Source organism: Myxine glutinosa, chromosome 5 (genome assembly GCF_964187855.1).
Source record: "Myxine glutinosa chromosome 5, kmMyxGlut1.1, whole genome shotgun sequence".
Classification (NCBI taxonomy): Eukaryota; Metazoa; Chordata; class Myxini; order Myxiniformes; family Myxinidae; genus Myxine; species Myxine glutinosa.
In genome coordinates this window covers 120421101-120440687 of record NC_136265.1, presented here as the reverse complement: position 1 = coordinate 120440687, position 19587 = coordinate 120421101, and the positions used below count along the sequence as shown (strand labels likewise).

Sequence of the window (19587 nt, the reverse complement as noted above, 5' to 3'; positions counted from 1 at the left end):
AGTGCCGTTGTAGTTTGTTAATGCGTTAAATATAAAATTAAAAGTGTAACTAACAGGTATCTTTGGATAATCTCATTTCAATTCATGGCTTTGGGTTTTTTCTGTACCATTTGAGGGAAAAGCAGTATAATGGGGGCATTGAGAGAGGGGTTCAGGCCAATGTGTAAAAGGGGAAGGGAAAATGTGTGTGTGTGTGTGTGTGTGTGTGTGTGTGTGTGTGTGTGTGTGTGTGTGTGTGTGTGTGTTGTGTGTGTGTGTGTGTGTGTGTGTGTGTGTGTGTGTGTGTGTGTGTGTGCGCATGCACGAGTGGGGTTTTCTTCTCACTGGTCCAGAGTGCCGGTTTGTCGATCCAGATCGACAAACTGTGTTCTTCATCCATTTTCAATCTCAGAGCTTTAATCGTTCTTCTATTGACAAGTTCTTATTCGATATATTTGTGGTGTCATTTGTAGCACTCTATTCTGTGTTTTTGTGTATTTCGAGGAAGTGAAAGTCATTTTGTAAATATTACATTTTTTTATATTATCTACAAGAGCTCCTCATGGTTGTTATTGTTGTTGTGGTTCTTGTTGGCGTCGATTTATTAAACATGCACACATTGGTCGGACAGCTGCTGGACCCCACCCACATTTATCGCTTGGCTCCACACAACATGGCCGTGGCACCCAGACAAAATAATATGGTCGCCATCTTGGTTTTTTGGTGGGCTGAAGACATCAGGCCTGTAGGCCTCTGCCGATTATACACTGCCCGGGTTTGTTGCATCAGATTTCCATTGGCTTGTTTGGGTCAAGTGCTACTCACGACGAGGTCCCCAGAAAAATTTAATCAATCTTATCAATAAAAGTCATTTTCTGCGTCTGTCTGTCTGTGTGTGTGAAACACCAATCACGTCCAAACTCCCAACTTGACAACTACCACATAGACCAAATTGGACCTCCTGTTCAACATAGGTTACTTGTTTTTTATGACCATGGCTAATGATGATATCGCTAAATGAAATTCAAAATTTATATTCTGGCAGTTTGTGGGTATGGCCTCATCGTCACCCATTCCCATCCCCTCCCGGTATTGGGTTTGACTTCTTTCTCCCTCGCGTTTCCCTCCCGAGTTGAGGGCTGTGAGACGTGTGAGAATTGTGTTGTTGGTCGAGATTTTTTCTATCTGAGGTGAGTTCATTGCTTTGATTTTTTTCATGTCGGAGTGAAACATTCAATTTTTTTTGTTCCGCCATTTCGTGCTCCCCTGTACGGATTTTCTCATTTGTTTGATGGGGCCTCCTGTCTGCAGACTGTTGTTCCAATGCATTGTTGATGTGTGTTCGTGGGTGACTTTCTCCGAGCTGGTTCGGGAAAGACTTGGGCCAGGCACTTCCTTCTGGCATTGATGGTCATTAGTGTTGGAGAGGGGAGGGACGAATCTCCCTTGGCATTCTCTTGAGGGGACTTTATTCAGACATTTTCTGTGGTTGGTGAATGACGTCATCGTGTTGTCTTTTTCCGAGGCATGAAACGTTCTTTGGCAGCAAATGTGTTGATTTGGGTCCTCTGACTATGACGTCATCGTGTTGTCTTTTTCCGAGGCATGAAACGTTCTTTGGCAGCAAATGTGTTGATTTGGGTCCTCTGACTATGGCATGAAACGTTCTTTGGCAGCAAATGTGTTGATTTGGGTCATCTGACTATGTGGTGGAATGATACAGTGCACTATGTGGTGGATCCTGGTGGAATGATACAGTGCACATTATCCCAGGGGTATTTGTGTTCGGGTGGAAAAGCTGTTTGGCTGGAGTATGAGCCCTGCTTACCACCCCCTCGGGATTGTGGATTGTGGGGTTCAATGGTTGTTGATCGGGTCCAACCGCGCCTCCCTTCCTGCCTCCCCAGCCAAGCCGTTGCCCGACCCCTGCCTTCCTCTCCCACCGGTTCTCCTGTCTCCCCCTTCCCTCCCCTCCACCTTCCCCTGGCCCTCCAATTCTCCCAACCCCTGGCCCTCCAATTCTCCCACCCCCTGACCCTCCAATTCTCCCACCCCCTGGCCCTCCAATTCTCCCACCCCTGGCCATCCAATTCTCCCACCCCCTGGCCCTCCAATTCTCCCAACCCCTGGCTCTCCAATTCTTCCACCCCTGGCCCTCCAATTCTCCCACCCCCTGGCCCTCCAATTCTCCCACCCCTGGCCCTCCAATTCTCCCACCCCTGGCCCTCCAATTCTCCCACCCCTGGCCCTCCAATTCTCCCACCACCTGGCCCTCCAATTCTCCCAACCCCTGGCTCTCCAATTCTCCAACCCTGGCCCTCCAATTCTCCCACCACTGGCCCTCCAATTCTCCCACCCCTGGCCCTCCAATTCTCCCAACCCCTGGCCCTCCAATTCTCCCACCCCTGGCCCTCCAATTCTCCCACCCCTGGCCCTCCAATTCTCCCACCCCTGGCCCTCCAATTCTCCCACCCCTGGCCCTCTAATTCTCCCACCCCTGGCCCTCCAATTCTCCCACCCCTGGCCCTCCAATTCTCCCACCCCATGGCCCTCCAATTCTCCCACCCCTGGCCCTCCAATTCTCCCACCCCTGGCCCTCCAATTCTCCCACCCCTGGCCCTCCAATTCTCCCACCACCTGGCCCTCCAATTCTCCCAACCCCTGGCTCTCCAATTCTCCAACCCTGGCCCTCCAATTCTCCCACCCCTGGCCCTCCAATTCTCCCACCCCTGGCCCTCCAATTCTCCCACCCCCTGGCCCTCCAATTCTCCCACCCCCTGGCCCTCCAATTCTCCCACCCCTGGCCCTCCAATTCTCCCACCCCGTGGCTCTCCAATTCTTCCACCCCCTGGCTCTCCAATTCTCATACCTCTCCAGCCCTGCAACTCTTCTACCCCAAACGCGGCCCACAAACTCTTCCCCCCCCCCCCCCTTCCTCTTTTCAATTTCCCCCTGAGCAAACCTGGGTGCCCCTGCGAGAAATAAAAATGATTAGTAAGATTTATCAGCTCATTCTGATATAACTATGGCGGCGGCTGTCATGGGTGAGAGGTGTTGGTTGTTGAGCTAATTTTTTTCACGAGCGCATTAAATGCGCGTTTCCTAATCGGCCCGTTAACAGATTTTGTTGCAGGTTGTGACCACCGTGTGGTCATTATTGTTATTGTCACACTTTCCAGTCAGTTTGGTCAGTGGCTATCTCAACTCAAAACACCTCAATAGTGTCCAGTAACGGGCACGTACGGGTACATGTCCGGTAACCTCCCCGCACATACTCTGGCTACAGCAAGGTCTCAGTCCATTTCACTCTGCCTCAGCCCTTTAGTCACAAACCATTGGTCACTTCAACCTCCCTCACCCCACATCCTCCTCCCCACACGTACTCCGGTGCACATACTCCGGCACAAGCTCCAATAAACTGAGAAGGGTACTCTCGCCCGAAGAATGCTTGTATTCCAGGTTCAAGTGCAATAAACTGTGTTGCTTTATCTAATGTTTTCTTGTGTATTGTAGTTCACTTGAACCTACACCGGCGCACATTCTCTGTAAACTTCCAGGTTTCAGGTTCAAATCCCATAAACTGTGTTGGTTTGTCTATTGTTTCATTGTGTACTTGTAGTTCACTTGAACATACTCCGGTGCACGTACTCCGGCACACATGCTCCGGTAATCTTGCAGGTTTCAGGTTCAAATCCCATAAACAGTGTTGCTTTATCTATTGTTTTCTTGTGTATTGTAGTTCACTTGAACATACCCCAGCGCACGTACTCCGGCACACATACTCCGGGAAACTTCCAGGTTCCAGGTTCAAATCCCCTAAACTGTGTTGGTTTGTCTATTGTTTCATTGTGTACTTGTAGTTCACTAGAACATACTCCGGCGCACGTACTCCAGCGCCCGTACTCCGGCACACATACTTCGGTAAACTTCCAGGTTTCAGGTTCAAATCCCATCAACAGTGTTGCTTTATCTATTGTTTTCTTGTGTATTGTAGTTCACTTGAACATACCTCAGCGCACGTACTCCGGCACACATACTCCGGGAAACTTCCAGGTTCCAGGTTCAAATCCCCTAAACTGTGTTGGTTTGTCTATTGTTTCATTGTGTACTTGTAGTTCACTAGAACATACTCCGGCGCTCGTACTCCAGCGCTCGTACTCCGGCACACATACTCCGGTAAACTTCCAGGTTCCAGGTTCAAATCCCCTAAACTGTGTTGGTTTGTCTATTGTTTCATTGTGTACTTGTAGTTCACTTGAACATACTCCGGCGCACGTACTCCAGCGCTCGTACTCCGGCACACGTACTCCGGTAAACTTCCAGGTTCCAGGTTCAAATACCCTAAACTGTGTTGGTTTGTCTATTGTTTCATTGTGTACTTGTAGTTCACTAGAACATACTCCGGCGCTCATACTCCAGCGCACATACTCCGGCACACATACTCCGGTAAACTTCCAGGTTCCAGGTTCAAATCCCCTAAACTGTGTTGGTTTGTCTATTGTTTCATTGTGTACTTGTAGTTCACTAGAACATACTCCGGCGCTCATACTCCAGCGCACGTACTCCGGCACACATACTCCGGTAAACTTCCAGGTTCCAGGTTCAAATCCCCTAAACTGTGTTGGTTTGTCTATTGTTTCATTGTGTACTTGTAGTTCACTAGAATATACTCCAGCGCACATACTCCGGCGCTCGTACTCCGGCACACATACTCCGGCACACATACTCCGGCACACATACTCCGGTAAACTTCCAGGTTCCAGGTTAAAATCCCCTAAAGTGTGTTGGTTTGTCTATTGTTACCTTGTGTACTTGTAGTTCACTTGAACACACTCCGGCGCACGTACTCCGGCACACGTACTCCGGCACACATACTCCGGCACACATACTCCGGTAAACTTCCAGGTTCCAGGTTCAAAATCCCCTAAACTGTGTTGGTTTGTCTGTTGTTTCATTGTGTACTTGTAGTTCACTTGAACATACTCCAGCGCACGTACTCCGGCACACGTACTCTGGTGCTCGTACTCTGGTGCTCGTACTCCGGCGCTCGTACTCGGCACACATACTCTGGTAAACTTCCAGGTTCCAGGTTCAAATCCCATAAACTGTGTTGGTTTGTCTATTGTTACCTTGTGCACTTGTAGTTCACTTAAACACACTCCGGCGCACGTACTCCAGCACACGTACTCCGGCACACATACTCCGGCACACATACTCCGGTAAACTTCCAGGTTCCAGGTTCAAAATCCCCTAAACTGTGTTGGTTTGTCTGTTGTTTCATTGTGTACTTGTAGTTCACTTGAACATACTCCAGCGCACATACTCCGGCACACGTACTCCGACGCTCGTACTCCGGCACACGTACTCTGGCACACATACTCCGGTAAACTTCCAGGTTCCAGGTTCAAAATCCCCTAAACTGTGTTGGTTTGTCTATTGTTTCATTGTGTACTTGTAGTTCACTTGAACATACTCCAGCGCATGTACTCCAGCGCTCGTACTCCGGCACACGTACTCCGGTAAACTTCCAGGTTCCAGGTTCAAATCCCCTAAACTGTGTTGGTTTGTCTATTGTTTCATTGTGTACTTGTAGTTCACTTGAACATACTCCAGCGCACATACTCCGGCACACGTACTCCGACGCTCGTACTCCGGCACACGTACTCTGGCACACATACTCCGGTAAACTTCCAGGTTCCAGGTTCAAAATCCCCTAAACTGTGTTGGTTTGTCTATTGTTTCATTGTGTACTTGTAGTTCACTTGAACATACTCCAGCGCATGTACTCCAGCGCTCGTACTCCGGCACACGTACTCCGGTAAACTTCCAGGTTCCAGGTTCAAATCCCCTAAACTGTGTTGGTTTGTCTATTGTTTCATTGTGTACTTGTAGTTCACTTGAACATACTCCAGCGCACATACTCCGGCACACATACTCCGGCGCTCGTACTCTGGCACACATACTCCGGTAAATTTCCAGGTTCCAGGTTCAAATCCCCTAAACTGTGTTGGTTTGTCTATTGTTTCATTGTGTACTTGTAGTTCACTTGAACATACTCCGGCGCTCGTACTCCGGCGCACGTACTCCGGTACACATACTCCGGCACACATACTCCGGCACACATACTCCGGTAAACTTCCAGGTTCCAGGTTCAAAATCCCCTAAACTGTGTTGGTTTGTCTGTTGTTTCATTGTGTACTTGTAGTTCACTTGAACATACTCCAGCGCACATACTCCGGCACACGTACTCCGGTGCTCGTACTCCGGTGCTCGTACTCCGGCGCTCGTACTTGGCACACATACTCTAGTAAACTTCCAGGTTCCAGGTTCAAATCCCCTAAACTGTGTTGGTTTGTCTATTGTTACCTTGTGCACTTGTAGTTCACTTAAACACACTCCGGCGCACGTACTCCAGCGCCCGTACTCCGGCACACATACTCCGGTAAACTTCCAGGTTCCAGGTTCAAATCCCCTTAACTGTGTTGGTTTGTCTATTGTTTCATTGTGTACTTGTAGTTCACTTGAACATACTCCAGCGCACATACTTCGGCACACGTACTCTGGCGCTCGCACTCCGGCACACATACTCCGGTAAACTTCCAGGTTCCAGGTTCAAATCCCCTAAACTGTGTTGGTTTGTCTATTGTTTCATTGTGCACTTGTAGTTCACTTGAACATACTCCAGCGCACAACCGCACATATTCCGGCACACCTACTCCGGCACACATACTCCGGTAAACTTCCAGGTTCCAGGTTCAAATCACCTAAACTGTGTTGGTTTGTCTATTGCTTCATTGTGTACTTGTAGTTCACTTGAACATACTCCAGCGCACATACTCCGACACACGTGCTCCGGCGCTCGTACTCCAGCGCTCGTACTCCGGCGCTCGTACTCCAGCCCTCGTACTCCGGCACACATACTCCGGCACACATACTCCGGTAAACTTCCAGGTTCCAGGTTCAAATCACCTAAACTGTGTTGGTTTGTCTATTGCTTCATTGTGTACTTGTAGTTCACTTGAACATACTCCAGCGCACATACTCCGACACACGTGCTCCGGCGCTCGTACTCCAGCGCTCGTACTCCGGCGCTCGTACTCCGGCACACATACTCCGGCACACATACTCCGGCACACATACTCCGGTAAACTTCCAGGTTCCAGGTTCAAATCCCCTAAACTGTGTTGGTTTGTCTATTGTTACCCTGTGCACTTGTAGTTGTCGTGAAATGTAACGATTATCCTTGATGTCCCTGTCCTGCACCTGATATAATCACAAGCACTTCCATGAGCCTTGTGCCGTAGCAAATGATAAAAAGAGAAATCCAAATCTCTAATACTGCTGCCCTTGGCTGGATTTGAACCCACATCCTTGGCACGCCAGTCTTGTGTCCTCACATATTGGGTTTGTGTTCAGTGGGTGTCGTCTCTGCAATAATTGGGTGCTCAGTGGCTCAATCTGATGATCGTTGTTGTTGAGCCCAAACTGGAAGCAATTACTGTGCTTTAATTTGATATTTATGACTACTGTATATATAATTAGGCAGCTTGGGGTGGTGAACATTCATGGAATAGATTTACTCGAGCTCAGCCTAAGCTCGTTGCTGTTTACGGTATTGTACACACCTGTACAATGTGGCACCAAGAGATGACCATTTGTTTTGAAATAATCTTATTATTCACGAGTGGGTTTTGACATTTTAGAATCGGATATAATTCTACCATTTTATGGCCTACACGATGATGTCATCGGTGTCTCGGGTCCGCCAGTACTGGCTCCTTGTAGATATGAGAGATCCCCTAAGCCTAAACGGTTGGCCATCGTGTCCCAGTATCTACCTGTTCCTTCTCTACCATGTAGGGTCGTAACCTCAGCAACGCAGCGATGATGTAACCAGCTTGGTTGGTTGTTGTCGGAGTCTCGGTCCGATATTCTGTTGGGTCACAGATGACAAGACGTGATGATGTGATCCGTTTACATGGTGCAGACAATTGGTTATAATTGGTTACATCCTCTTCTCCAATGGCTTGATCTCTGATCATCAATTTGGTTTCAGACCAGGTCACTCTACTCTGGACATGCTGCTTCTGCTGTCTCAACAATGGATGGAGATCCTCAATGCCAAACAGGAAATTAGAGCTGTCTCCCTCGACATATCACGTGCCTTCGATACGGTCTGGCACCCCGCTCTGCTCACCAAACTCGCCTCCTTTGGTATCCATGGAAATCCCCACGCATGGCTGGTGGACTTTCTCTCTAGTCGTAGTCAACGTGTGGCCCTGAATGGGTTTCTCTCATCTCCCCCTGCCTGTTCAGGCTGGAGTTCCCCAAGGCAGTGTTCTGGGCCCTGTGCTTTTTCTGGTCTTCATCAATGATCTCTCCGACTCTTGAAAATCCTCTCGATCTCTTTGCTGATGACTCCACTCTCTGCCGCTCCATTCCTGATCCCTCAGATCGGCAGTCTGCAGCCTCCTCACTCTCTGCAGACCTGGACAAAATCACTGACTGGGCAAACAAGTGGAACATGTCTTTCAATCCTGACAAATCTCACACTCTTACGATGTCTCTCCGAAATGACCGACTGGACAACCCTCCCATCCACTTTCTCAACAATCCTCTCCAAGAAGTTCTGTCACTGAAGCTTTTGGGTCTCACTATCTGCCATGATCTTTCCTGGGAAAACCACATTTCAAATTTGGCCTCCAAAGCCAGTCGCCGACTGGGCATCCTCCGTCGTGCGAAGTCCTTCCTTGGCACACCTGAGCTCCACCACATACAAGGCTTTCATCCGCAGCTCAATGGAATACTGCTCTCCCCTCTGGGCCGGTGCTCCTGCCTCACACCTAGCTCATCTTCACGCTGTGGAAACCAAAGCGTTCAGAATCATTGGAATCTCCCGTGATGAAGCTACCTCCGAGGGCCTTTCACTCACTCACCGCAGGCAGGTTGGTGGTCTTTCTGTCTTCTACCGACTCCTCTCCGGCCTTGCTCCTCCAGCTCTCTCTGGGCTCTGTCCCCCAAATATTCCTACAGGTCGCACAAGATCTGCCTGCAACCCTCTTATGGTTAAACTGCCAAAATCTAGACTCTCTGCTCACCTTCACGCCTTCATTCCTCTTTTCTCCCGCCTCTGGAACAAACTCCCTCACTCTCTTCAATCCCACTCCTCCCTCCAGGTCTTTAAAACAGCTGTTCACCACCATCTCTTATCTTCCCCCATCCAAAACCTTGATCTTTTCTACCCCCGCTAATTTCACCCCAAATCCACTTTTTTAAAATAACAACTTCTTTCTTGGAAGTCCTTGGTGTCCTTGTGTTTATACTTCTCCCACCTCCCCCCCCCCCCTTCCCATGCCGCCTCCCCCCAATCCCTCTCCCTCCCACACATTCCCGATGTCCCTGCTCTCAAATGTTGTGTTTATGTGCTTCCCCTTCTCTCCCCATCTTGTCTACCGCTCCCCTTTTTATATACTTTATTTGTTTGTCTGTTTGATTTGTTTGTGTGATAAATGTTAGCTCTTTCACGAGCCTCGATTATGTATACAAAAAAAAAGAAAAAGAAAAAAAATCCTTGCGTTTGTTTTACAAGTCATAAATGTGAGGAATTGCACAGAGAAAAGGTTCTCTCAGGTCGGGGACTCATTGTCAGTTCAAAGTAAACTTTATAGTTGTTTGAACTTTTGTTGTATTTTGAAATTTTAAAGTTTTGATGTGCAATACATGTTTGTGGACCGTTATCTGCTTATCTCGACTCCTTGGATAGTGTACTTTCGGGTTTATATGTAAACTTCGATGTTCTTTGTCTAATCATTAGATTGGAAAGCTGTTGTGAATTTTCTGGTTCCTCCATGTTCCACTAATACCTTATTTGAAGCTGAAGTGTCTTTGTTACTGTTTGTTCCAAAGCGGCGCTAACTACAGGAAGCAGACTTAAGTTGCCTAACCTGTCAACTTAAGCTTAAGTTAAGCTAAGCTAACTTGGCTTAAGTTCGAGGATCTAGTTGATGCCAGGCAGGACCTGTTCAAGTTGTTTGCTCTAGAGTGAGCAGGTCTTAAGTTTCTGTTGGAGGATGGTGTCCTGTTGTGAGTGGGGTCCTTGTAGTTACAGAACCCTCATTGTTCTCTATACACACCACACCACACCACACGCACACCATCGACCCACCGTTGTTCTGCCATTTTTATGGTTGGTGCACGTCATTCTAAGTTTACATGTCCCGACGACTCTGGGATCACTGGATAAGCCATCGTGTGTCCGTGCGGGGTTTAAAAAGGGCCTTTTATAGTAACGGACGTTTATATCCCGTTGACGTATCTGGAGCGGCTTGTTTTAACCATTGGTTGCAAATGGAAGTCAGTTGGTAACCCATATAACAGATCTCAGGTGATGACGTCCTTTGTCTCATTTTGGGTGCACTGTGCACTGCATCACGTGATGGCCTCAAAGTTGAAGGTCGTATGTAGGTCATGCGGAAAGTGCACACACAGTATGACAAAAGTAATGCGTTGAAGTAGTGAAATTAATGCCGTTGTCGCTCTCGATCCAACCTCCACACTTCCATTCCATAGGAACCGGGAGAAAGTGAGGACAGGAGGGGGAAGCTGAAGAGGGGGGTTTTACCCAAACAGGCAACGAACGTCATGCGGTCTTGGCTTTTCCAACACATCGTGGTAAAGTATGGTGTTTGATTCTTTATCCAGCACCACGATGCTCGGTTTTGTTGTTTTTCTGTTTTGCCCGCCCGTTCGCCCAGGTTGCCTTCTGGGTACATGGTGGTGTTCACGGTTCACCAAATCGCAAAGGTCTGCTGTTGGCTTAACGGACGAGATGGTTGGCTTGAGATTTTTTTTCTTCTTTTTTTGTATACAGGATCGAGGCTCGTGAAAGAGCTAACATTAATGTCACAAACAAATCAAACAGACAAACAAAATATATAAGAAGAGGGAGCGGAAGACAAGATGGGGAGAGAAGGGGAAGCACACAAACACAACATTTGAGAGCAGGGACATCGGGAGATGTGTGGGAGGGAGAGGGCTTGGGGGGAGGAGGCGTGGGAAGGGGGGGAAACATTTATCATACAATAAAATCAAAACAGACACACAAAACACAAAATAAGGGGAGCGGTAGACAAGATGGGGAGAGAAAGGGAAGCACACAAACACAACATTTGAGAGCAGGGACATCGGGAGATTTTTGGGAGGGAGACGGCTTGGGGGGGGAAGAGGTGTGGGAATGGGGGGGGGGGGGGGGGTGGGAGAGGTAGAAAACACAAGGATACTACAAGGACTTCCAGGAAAGAAGTTGGAATTTCAAAAAAGTGGATCTGGGGTGAATTAGCGGGGGTAGAAAAGATAAAGGTTTTGGATGGGGGAAGATAAGAGATGGTGGTGAACAGCTGTTTTAAAGACCTGGAGGGTGGAGTGGGATTGAAGGGAGTGAGGAGTTTGTTCCAGAGGCGGGAGAAAAGAGGAATGAAAGAGTGAAGGTGAGCAGAGAGTCTTGATTTTGACAGTTTAACCAGAAGAGGGTTGCTGGCAGATCTTGTGCGACCTGCAGGAATATTTGGGGGACAGAGCACAGAGAGAGCTGGGGGAGCTATATGGGGTCCCGAGTTTGAGCCCCCTGTCGTGCCATTGAAATAACTCCAGTTGGGTTGACTCAGCCTGTCATTCTTCTGAGGTCGGCAAAATGAGCACCAGCTTACTCATAATAGGGGCATTGCATCAGCGGCATGGCCTCGCCTCCAGAACATGATGAGGTCGAGCCACCACAGGCCGCACACGAACTAACACCGCCAAATTGGATCTGGTTTCACTATCTCTGCGTGCATCAAAGTACACACAGTACACACAGTACTGAGTACGTTTAATCTTTTTACGCAAGGCTTTCGAAATCACATTTTGGAAAATTCTCATTTTTTTTTCCTTGTCAGGCTAGTCTTATCGCAGAGGTTTCAATATGCCAATTTGCAGATGTAAATGGAAACTCTATCCAGGAAAATGGAAATTTCCACACGGTGTGTGTGTGAACTTAATCTTGTAATGGGGCGAACGGTCATCATGCAAGTGGACGATGGCACTCTCAGGCCCTCTCGGGTTTGGCGTGTGTGTTCTGCTTGATATGTAGATAGGCCGATCAAAAGGTTGCCTTGGTGCAGGCCGTCGTCACATGACTCTGGGGATGACCGAGGGTCGGGTTGATCCCATTAAGGCAGGATAGCCCACCTGTGACCCATATGACGATTCTGGGCACGATTCCAATCGAGTCAAATGCGACTAAAAACCGGGTGGCCCTGCAAAGGCCTTTTCGTCGCACAAACTAAGTCTGCAATGGGGTTTTGATAACATTTTATTTATGTAAACTTGTACTTTGTCTTGTCTTTTCCCTCCCCAGCACCCTTATCCGACAGAGGACGAGAAACGGCAAATAGCTTCACAAACCAACCTCACTCTCTTGCAGGTCAACAACTGGTACGTTGTTCTCCGTCAATCCAATGGCCTAGCCTAGACTGGTAGAAATAAAGTTCAAATTCTTATTTTTGATGCATAATTGAGTTTTCTAGCGGTGTCTGTGTGACATGCGATTCAAAAGGCTGAATGTATCGTGTTTTGGGTTTTTTTTTAAAGTTCCATGTAAAGTCATGCTTAACAGGCCAAGACCAGTTTGTCTCTTGGTTTCGGGATACGTGGAATAGGAAGGACTTGCACCAGAAATGGCCAACCAACACTTGTGACGTAAAAGGCCCAAACATTAAAATCGGAATTAAATCTTCAAGTCAAATCTTGTGGGAGATCAGGTTTGGATCCGAGTTTGACCGCGGCTCCAATTAGGAATGCGGTGAAACCACAGTGCGAACTATGGAGGCTTTGATAGGCTGTTCCCTGTGGACTTGAACGTACCATTTATTATTATTATTTTTTTGTATACAAGATCGAGGCTCGTGCAAGAGCAAACATTAACTAGAACGCCACTCAGTAGAGCGCATACTCCCGCCGTGGGTTTAGTTGGAATAATACGTTTTCTTTAACATCCCCTCTCCCCAAAACAAGAAATGAAAAAGAAAGTAGGCCCAAACTGTCAGAGAATTTATTTTGATATATCTCGGAATTAGAGGAGAAAAACATCATTTAAGAATAAGAATAAAAGCTTCAATGCAGTAAAACAGAAAAAATCTTTCCCAAAAAAAATCCTGGATCCGGAATAATATCCTGAGCTTCACCAAAAACTAATCAATTCTTCCTTATCCCAAGGGCAATCACCCCACCAACTTTCATCCAAATCCGTTCAGAACTTTTCCAGATATCTTGTTCACAAACAAACACACACACGGACGGATACGATCGAATGCGTTACTCCCTGGTGGGAGTAATAAACCTGAAAATCGCAGAGCCAGAACCAGAATTATTTATTTGGTCTGGGAAGCCCATGCGAGGTTTCTTCTTCTTCAGCCTCTCACAACCCCGGGTGAATATGCGATCTTTTTTTAAAAAGTTGGAATTTTGCCAAATCTGTTTTATTCGTTTGTTAATATACCTCAGCCATTCACAAATCTGGAACTAAGTCTTTATAAGTTCATGAAATACTGACACCGCGAATGACATTCGCTGAGCTAAATGTTGATATCTCTTCTGAGGTAAAATTTAAAAAAATTTAAAAACAGTTTTAAAGCATTATACGTATCAAACGATACATTTTATGAAACGGGGAAACCTAATACACACTTTGGTGGTTTTAAAATGACAATGTCTTTATTAGAAGAAAAAAAAATGAACATTGAAGACGACACTGCTAAAAAAATACACCGCTCTAACGCATAACCACGAGTTTAAACTACATTTACAACAAATATGAAAACTATTTTCATATCACAATGTTAAATATAGAATATATAGAAGATAATGTTTTTTTAAAATGAGCCCAATCTTCCAATGGTAAAAAATCCTTCAAAAAATTCCTGGATCCGGAATAATATCCTGAGCTTCCCCAAAAACTAATCAATTCTTCCTTATCCCAAGGGCAATCACCCCACCAACTTTCATCCAAATCCGTTCAGAACTTTTTCAGATATCTTGTTCACAAACACACGAATACACACACGGACACGAGTGAATGCATTACTCCCTGGCGGGAGTAATGACAAAAAATTTTTTTTTTTAAACGGACACATAAGACGAAATAAGGGGAGCGGGAGACAAGATGGCGAGAGAGGGGGAAGCACACAAGTACAACATTTGAGAGCAGGGACATCGGGAGATCTGTGGGAGGGAGAGGGCTTGGGGGGAGGGGCATGGGAAGAGGGTGGGGGGTGGGAGAGGTTAAAAAAACACATGAACACTGCTAGGATTTCCAGGAAAGACGTCGGTATTTCAAAAAAGTGGATCTGCGGTGAATTAGCGGGGGTAGAAAAGATCAAGGTTTTGAATGGGGGAAGATAAGAGATGGTGGTGAACAGCTGTTTTAAAGACCTGGAGGGATGAGTGGGATTGATTGGCTGTTTTAAAGACATTGTGATTGGCTGTTCAGTTTTGGTAATCTCAATTTATGACTTGCACATTCTATAAATGGAATTTTGCTAAATACAGGATTTCTTCCTCCTGACATATTTTTGCCAGGTTTTATGACGATGTGAATTCCTCAATCCTACAATCACCTAAGTACCAAATTACCATCGCAGCACGGTAGGATGAGGTTAAATAAATACGAGTTTGCTTTTGAGGAACTTCAATGCAGGAGGAGGACATTCGGCCGATCAACGTCTGAACTGTTGCTGCCAACCTATGGTTGTTTGTCTTTGCCCTGTTCTGTTAAATTCTGAGCATCGAGCAAGGAAGCAGCACGTACCATTTTTAGTTGTTGGTTTGCCTCGGCCGGGGTTCAGATCACCCATCTCACAGACTGAGTGTAGGTTCTAATCATTACGCCACGGAGGCTGATAAATTTGAAATTGAACGTGTCTTAAATGACACGTGTCGTCGCACATTTTGCTGCACCCACTACCCTTACTCCGGCGTGCAGGTTCATTAATGCACGGCGTCGTATCTTGCAACCCATGCTCGACTCTGGCGTGCAGCAAACGGAAGCGGCAGCTCCTGCTTCTCGAGCCCGCAAGGTCCGCCCCCCTTCAAGGCCCCCCGCCACTCGATTCTGGCCCGGAGCCCTTCAGAGTGAGTACCGCCCGGAATGTGTTTTCGGCTTCAACTGTAAGAATAATCGACGTTGGTATTTGATCTGAGATCATAAACGTCTGAGCCCATACTACATTTCTTCCTCTAGCCGCACCCATCTCTTCGGATGATGGCTCAGGTGTCGAGGCTCTGTCCGCGGAACCGTCGTTGGAAGGCGTGGATTCCGGAGACGAAGATGCGGAATCTGGACCGGATGAGGATGTGGCGGATGATCACGGGGTGGAGGGAGAAACGGGATTGGATGAGAATCAGTAAAGAAAGAACAATAGAGAGAATCAGTGAGTGACTGTGTTTGAGAATGTGTGAAAGAGTGAGTGGGCAAGATGTATGTTAACCTTAATAAAGTTGTTGACTCGGTAAACTCGCTTGTGTAACCTTTTCTCTTCCTACTATGATAGGTTATACCCCGTAACTAATGGCTCCTTTATGGTGAGTATTGGGTGGTGCAAACACCAAATACGTTTATGCAAATGTTGAAACACCTCCTAGTTTTTGCTAAATCGCGACAGATGGCAACAGTAGGATAACAGTGGATCATGAGCTCATCATTCTTGACGTTAATGGAGGTTATAAATAATCTACAGCTGTGAGGATAATTGGAGATCCAACAACCATGTGGGAAAGTCACTGACCACGTTCTCATGTATTTACGATAGTAGGGTGGGTGTACATCATCTTGTCTCTTGTGTCATTGGAACAAAGTTGGCCAACGAATGCCATCCCCAGGAGTACAGCCACCAAATCAGGGAACTCGAGAAACTGAAGTGATCCATTGAGAGAGCTTGTCCCATCACTCACATGGCAGAGGTCCAGACAAGGCCAGGTCTCGCAGGAGCCCCATCACTCACATGGTAGAGGTCCAGACAAGGCCGGGTCTCGCAGAAGCCCCAACGCTCACATGGCAGGGGTTCAGACAAGGCCAGATCTTGCAGGAGCCCCAACACTCACATGGCAGAGGTCCAGACAAGGCCGGGTCTCGCAGGAGCCCCGTCACTCACATGGTAGAGGTTCAGACAAGGCCGGGTCTCGCAGGAGCCCCATCACTCACATGGAAGAAGTCCAGACAAGGCCGGGTCTCGCAGGAGCCCGAACGCTCACATGGCAGGGGTCCAGACAAGGCCGGGTCTCGCAGGAGCCCCATCACTCACATGGCAGTCGTCCAGACAAGGCCGGGTCTCGCAGGAGCCCCATCACTCACATGGCAGAGGTCCAGACAAAGCCGGGTCTCACAGGAGCCCCAACGCTCACATGGCAGTGGTCCAGACAAGGCCGGGTCTCGCAGGAGCCGCAACGCTCACATGGCAGAGGTCCAGACAAGGCCGGGTCTCGCAGGACCCCAACGCTCATTTGGCAGAGGTCCAGACAAGGCCGGGTCTCACAGAAGCCCCAACGTTCACATGGCAGTGGTGCAGACAAGGCCGGGTCTCGCAGGAGCCCCAACGCTCACATGGCAGTGGTCCAGACAAGGCGGGGTCTCGCAGGAGCCCCATCACTCACATGGCAGAGGTCCAGACAAGGCCGGGTGCCGCAGGAGCCTGAGGATGCAGAGACCGTCAAAATACCCGCATGGTTTGCTATATCTTCATGGAACAAGTGGATTAATATATCGAAAGACCTTGAAAGCTTCCTATTATTTGTCCACACCTATGCTGAGCCATAGTGGACAGTATGTCTGATGATTGTCTCACTTTAGTTCTGTACGATTTGCCTCCAGCTGCCTGTATTTGGTGCAATGAAATGGGACGTCTGACCTAACATAACCCTCCATTCCAAATCTATTGCCTCACTATCCATGATTTAATTTACAAAGTTAATTAGTCGTTACGTTCTCAGGTGGAAATGTCAGGCCTGGTTAATTATTACTTGCAAAATCGAAGATTTTTCAAGTATATTGGTCGGTTGCGTTTGTGGTTCTGTCCGCTTGTCTGTTTGTCTGTCACCGGCCTACAGGTCACAATTCTAAACCGATCGTCATGAAACTTCACCAAGTTGCATAGGTCATCCCAATTGAGAAGCCTATTGATTTTGGGGTCAAAAGGTCAACATAGGCCAAAGGTCCCCAACTTTGCCAAATTTCTAAAATCCTCAATTTTCATCCGATTGACTTGAAATTTGAAGAGGACTTGCATATCTGGTCACTGAATTCAACCACCAAGTATAGTTGAGGTCAACATAAGCCAAAAGGTCAACATAGGCCAGATTTGTAAAATCCTCAATTTTCATCCAATTGACATGAAATTTGAAGATGACTTTCATATCTGGTCACTGAATTCAACCACAAATTATATTTTAGGTAAACATAGGCCAAAAGGTCAACATAGGCCAAATTTCTAAAATCACCAATTTTCATTTGATTGACTTGAAATTCTAAGAGGATTTACATATATGGTCACTGAATTCAAACACCAACTATTTTTGAGGTCTACATAGGCCAAAAGGTACCTATAATAAACCCCATAAGCCAAGTTTTAAAAATCCTCAATTTTCATCCGATTGACTTGAAAATTGAACAGCATTTGCACATTGAGTTACTAAGCACATTGAGTCACTAAATAGGGAAACTAACTATTTTTGAGGTCAAAAGATCAAAGGTCAACTCAAGGTCAACCTTACAAAATCATCATTTTTCATCTGAAAAATCGTCACTTTTCTTCCTGTTGACCCGAGCTTTGATCAAGATTGTCAATTTTAATCTTGATGAAATTGACAATTTGCTGTATCAATGGAATTTTTTTTCTTGTATCAATGTATCAATGGAAACCCTGGTGTTGGGCTAGCGGCTAGGGTGCCGGCTTAGTATCCTAGGATCCTGGGTTCGAATCCCGGTCGATCGCTGAATTAACGCCAGGGGGGTTGACTCAGCCTGTCATCCTTCTGAGGTCGGCTAATTGAGTACCAGTTCACTGGTAATTCCCTGTTTGTCGTTAAAGGCGGCAAAAAGGGTTGGCGTCAGGAAGGGCATCCAGCCGTAAAACATTGCTTCAAAAAGGGGACCAAAAAAAAACAACAACAACAACCACGGTTCCCGAAAAAGGCCAACCCCCGCTTTGCGGGGAAAAATGGCCTCTAAAGGTGTTTTTTTTTTTTTTAAATGGAATTTTTTTTCTTGAGGGTGGGGAGCGGATTTTCCAAGTATCGTGCTCCGCATGACGTCTTCTTGTTAAATTTTTCCTCTTCACAAGGTCATGTGACACAGGGTCTTGATGCATTTTGGATGTGCAGCACCAATCCCTCAACGCTTATCCTCCATCCATCTCATGCCGTGCCGCATAATGCTACCAATCCTTTATTTATTTATTTTTCACCATCTCTGCTCATCTGTATGTACATGCCATTTGTTGGTACATTGACCTCTCACATTGTCATGTGACTCTTCAATGAGACACTGTCTAGTTTAAAATAAATTTATAAAAGCCATGAGGATGCTGCAGACTCGTCGATTATGAGGGGTCTTTTTTGTGTTATTAGCCCCACAAAAGGGACATCTTTAAAAATTGCTAATCTTAGTCACGTGAAAAAGTAAGTACACCCCATGTAAAGTTTTGACTTTTTCAACATATTTCAACATACAGCTATTTCATCTTCATTTCAACAATATTGATAGATAAAGGTGATATAATATAACAAATATCATGAAACATTTACATTTTGTAGTCCATTGTATAATTTAAATAAACATAAATGCAAATTTCGTATGTGGAAAAAGTAAGTACACCCCTACATTTATCACTACTTCAAATACCTAAAATTAGAATCAGGTGCACCAGCTCAGGTGCAAATTATTAGAACATCATTAGAGAGAATTTTGGAGGAACCTGTCTTAGTTAAACCTCAGACATTTAGTTTGGTTTGATCTTTGTTGTTTAAGTGTGCGGCGTCACCATGCCTAGATCAAAAGAGCTCTCTGAGGCCTTCAGAAAGAAGGTTATCGATGCCGACGAGTCTGGGAAGGGATTTAAAAAGATCTCCAAACAATTTGAAATCAATCATTCGACTGTCCGGAAGATCATCTGCAAGTGGAGAAGATTACAAGCAACTGGCAACTTGTTCAGGCCAGGCCGCCCCAGCAAGTTCAGCCCGAGAGCAGACTGCAAGATGCTGAAAGAAGTCTCTAAGAACCCCAGGATGTCATCACGGGACCTACGGGTAGCGCTTGCCACTGTTGATGTCAAAGTGCATGAGTCTGCCATTAGAAAGAGGCTGCACAAATTTGATCTACATGGGAGGTGTGCCAGGAGGAAATCTTTGCTGTCCAGAAAGAATATCAGGGCAAGACTAAAGTCTGCCAATGAACACCTAGGCAATGACCAGCACTTCTGGTACAATGTGCTTTGGCCAGATCAGTCAAACGTAGAGGTATTTGGCCACAGTACCAGAAGACATGTTTGGCGAAAACCAAAGACAGCATTTGACCACAAGAAC

At 46.6% G+C, this 19587-nt stretch overlaps 1 protein-coding gene across 14 annotated transcripts in view; it reads left to right on the top strand.

Annotated features, from left to right (window-relative positions):
• The window catches only part of LOC137427170 (homeobox protein PKNOX2), a 57601-nt gene extending 42075 nt beyond the window's left edge, over window positions 1–15526 (top strand). For 10 of the 14 annotated variants that reach the window (XM_068116402.1, XM_068116401.2, XM_078778609.1 and 7 more), the window contains 4 exons: window positions 10549–10650; window positions 12374–12450; window positions 14996–15144; window positions 15254–15526. In XM_068116402.1, the coding sequence (XP_067972503.1) occupies window positions 10549–10650; window positions 12374–12450; window positions 14996–15144; window positions 15254–15420 (495 nt within the window). In that variant the 3' untranslated portion in view covers window positions 15421–15526. The remainder of the gene's footprint in view (window positions 1–10548; window positions 10651–12373; window positions 12451–14995; window positions 15145–15253) is intronic. The other 4 variants (XM_078778614.1, XM_078778613.1, XM_078778615.1 and 1 more) reach the window with 1 other exon arrangement.
• The last annotated feature ends 4061 nt before the right edge of the window (window positions 15527–19587 follow it).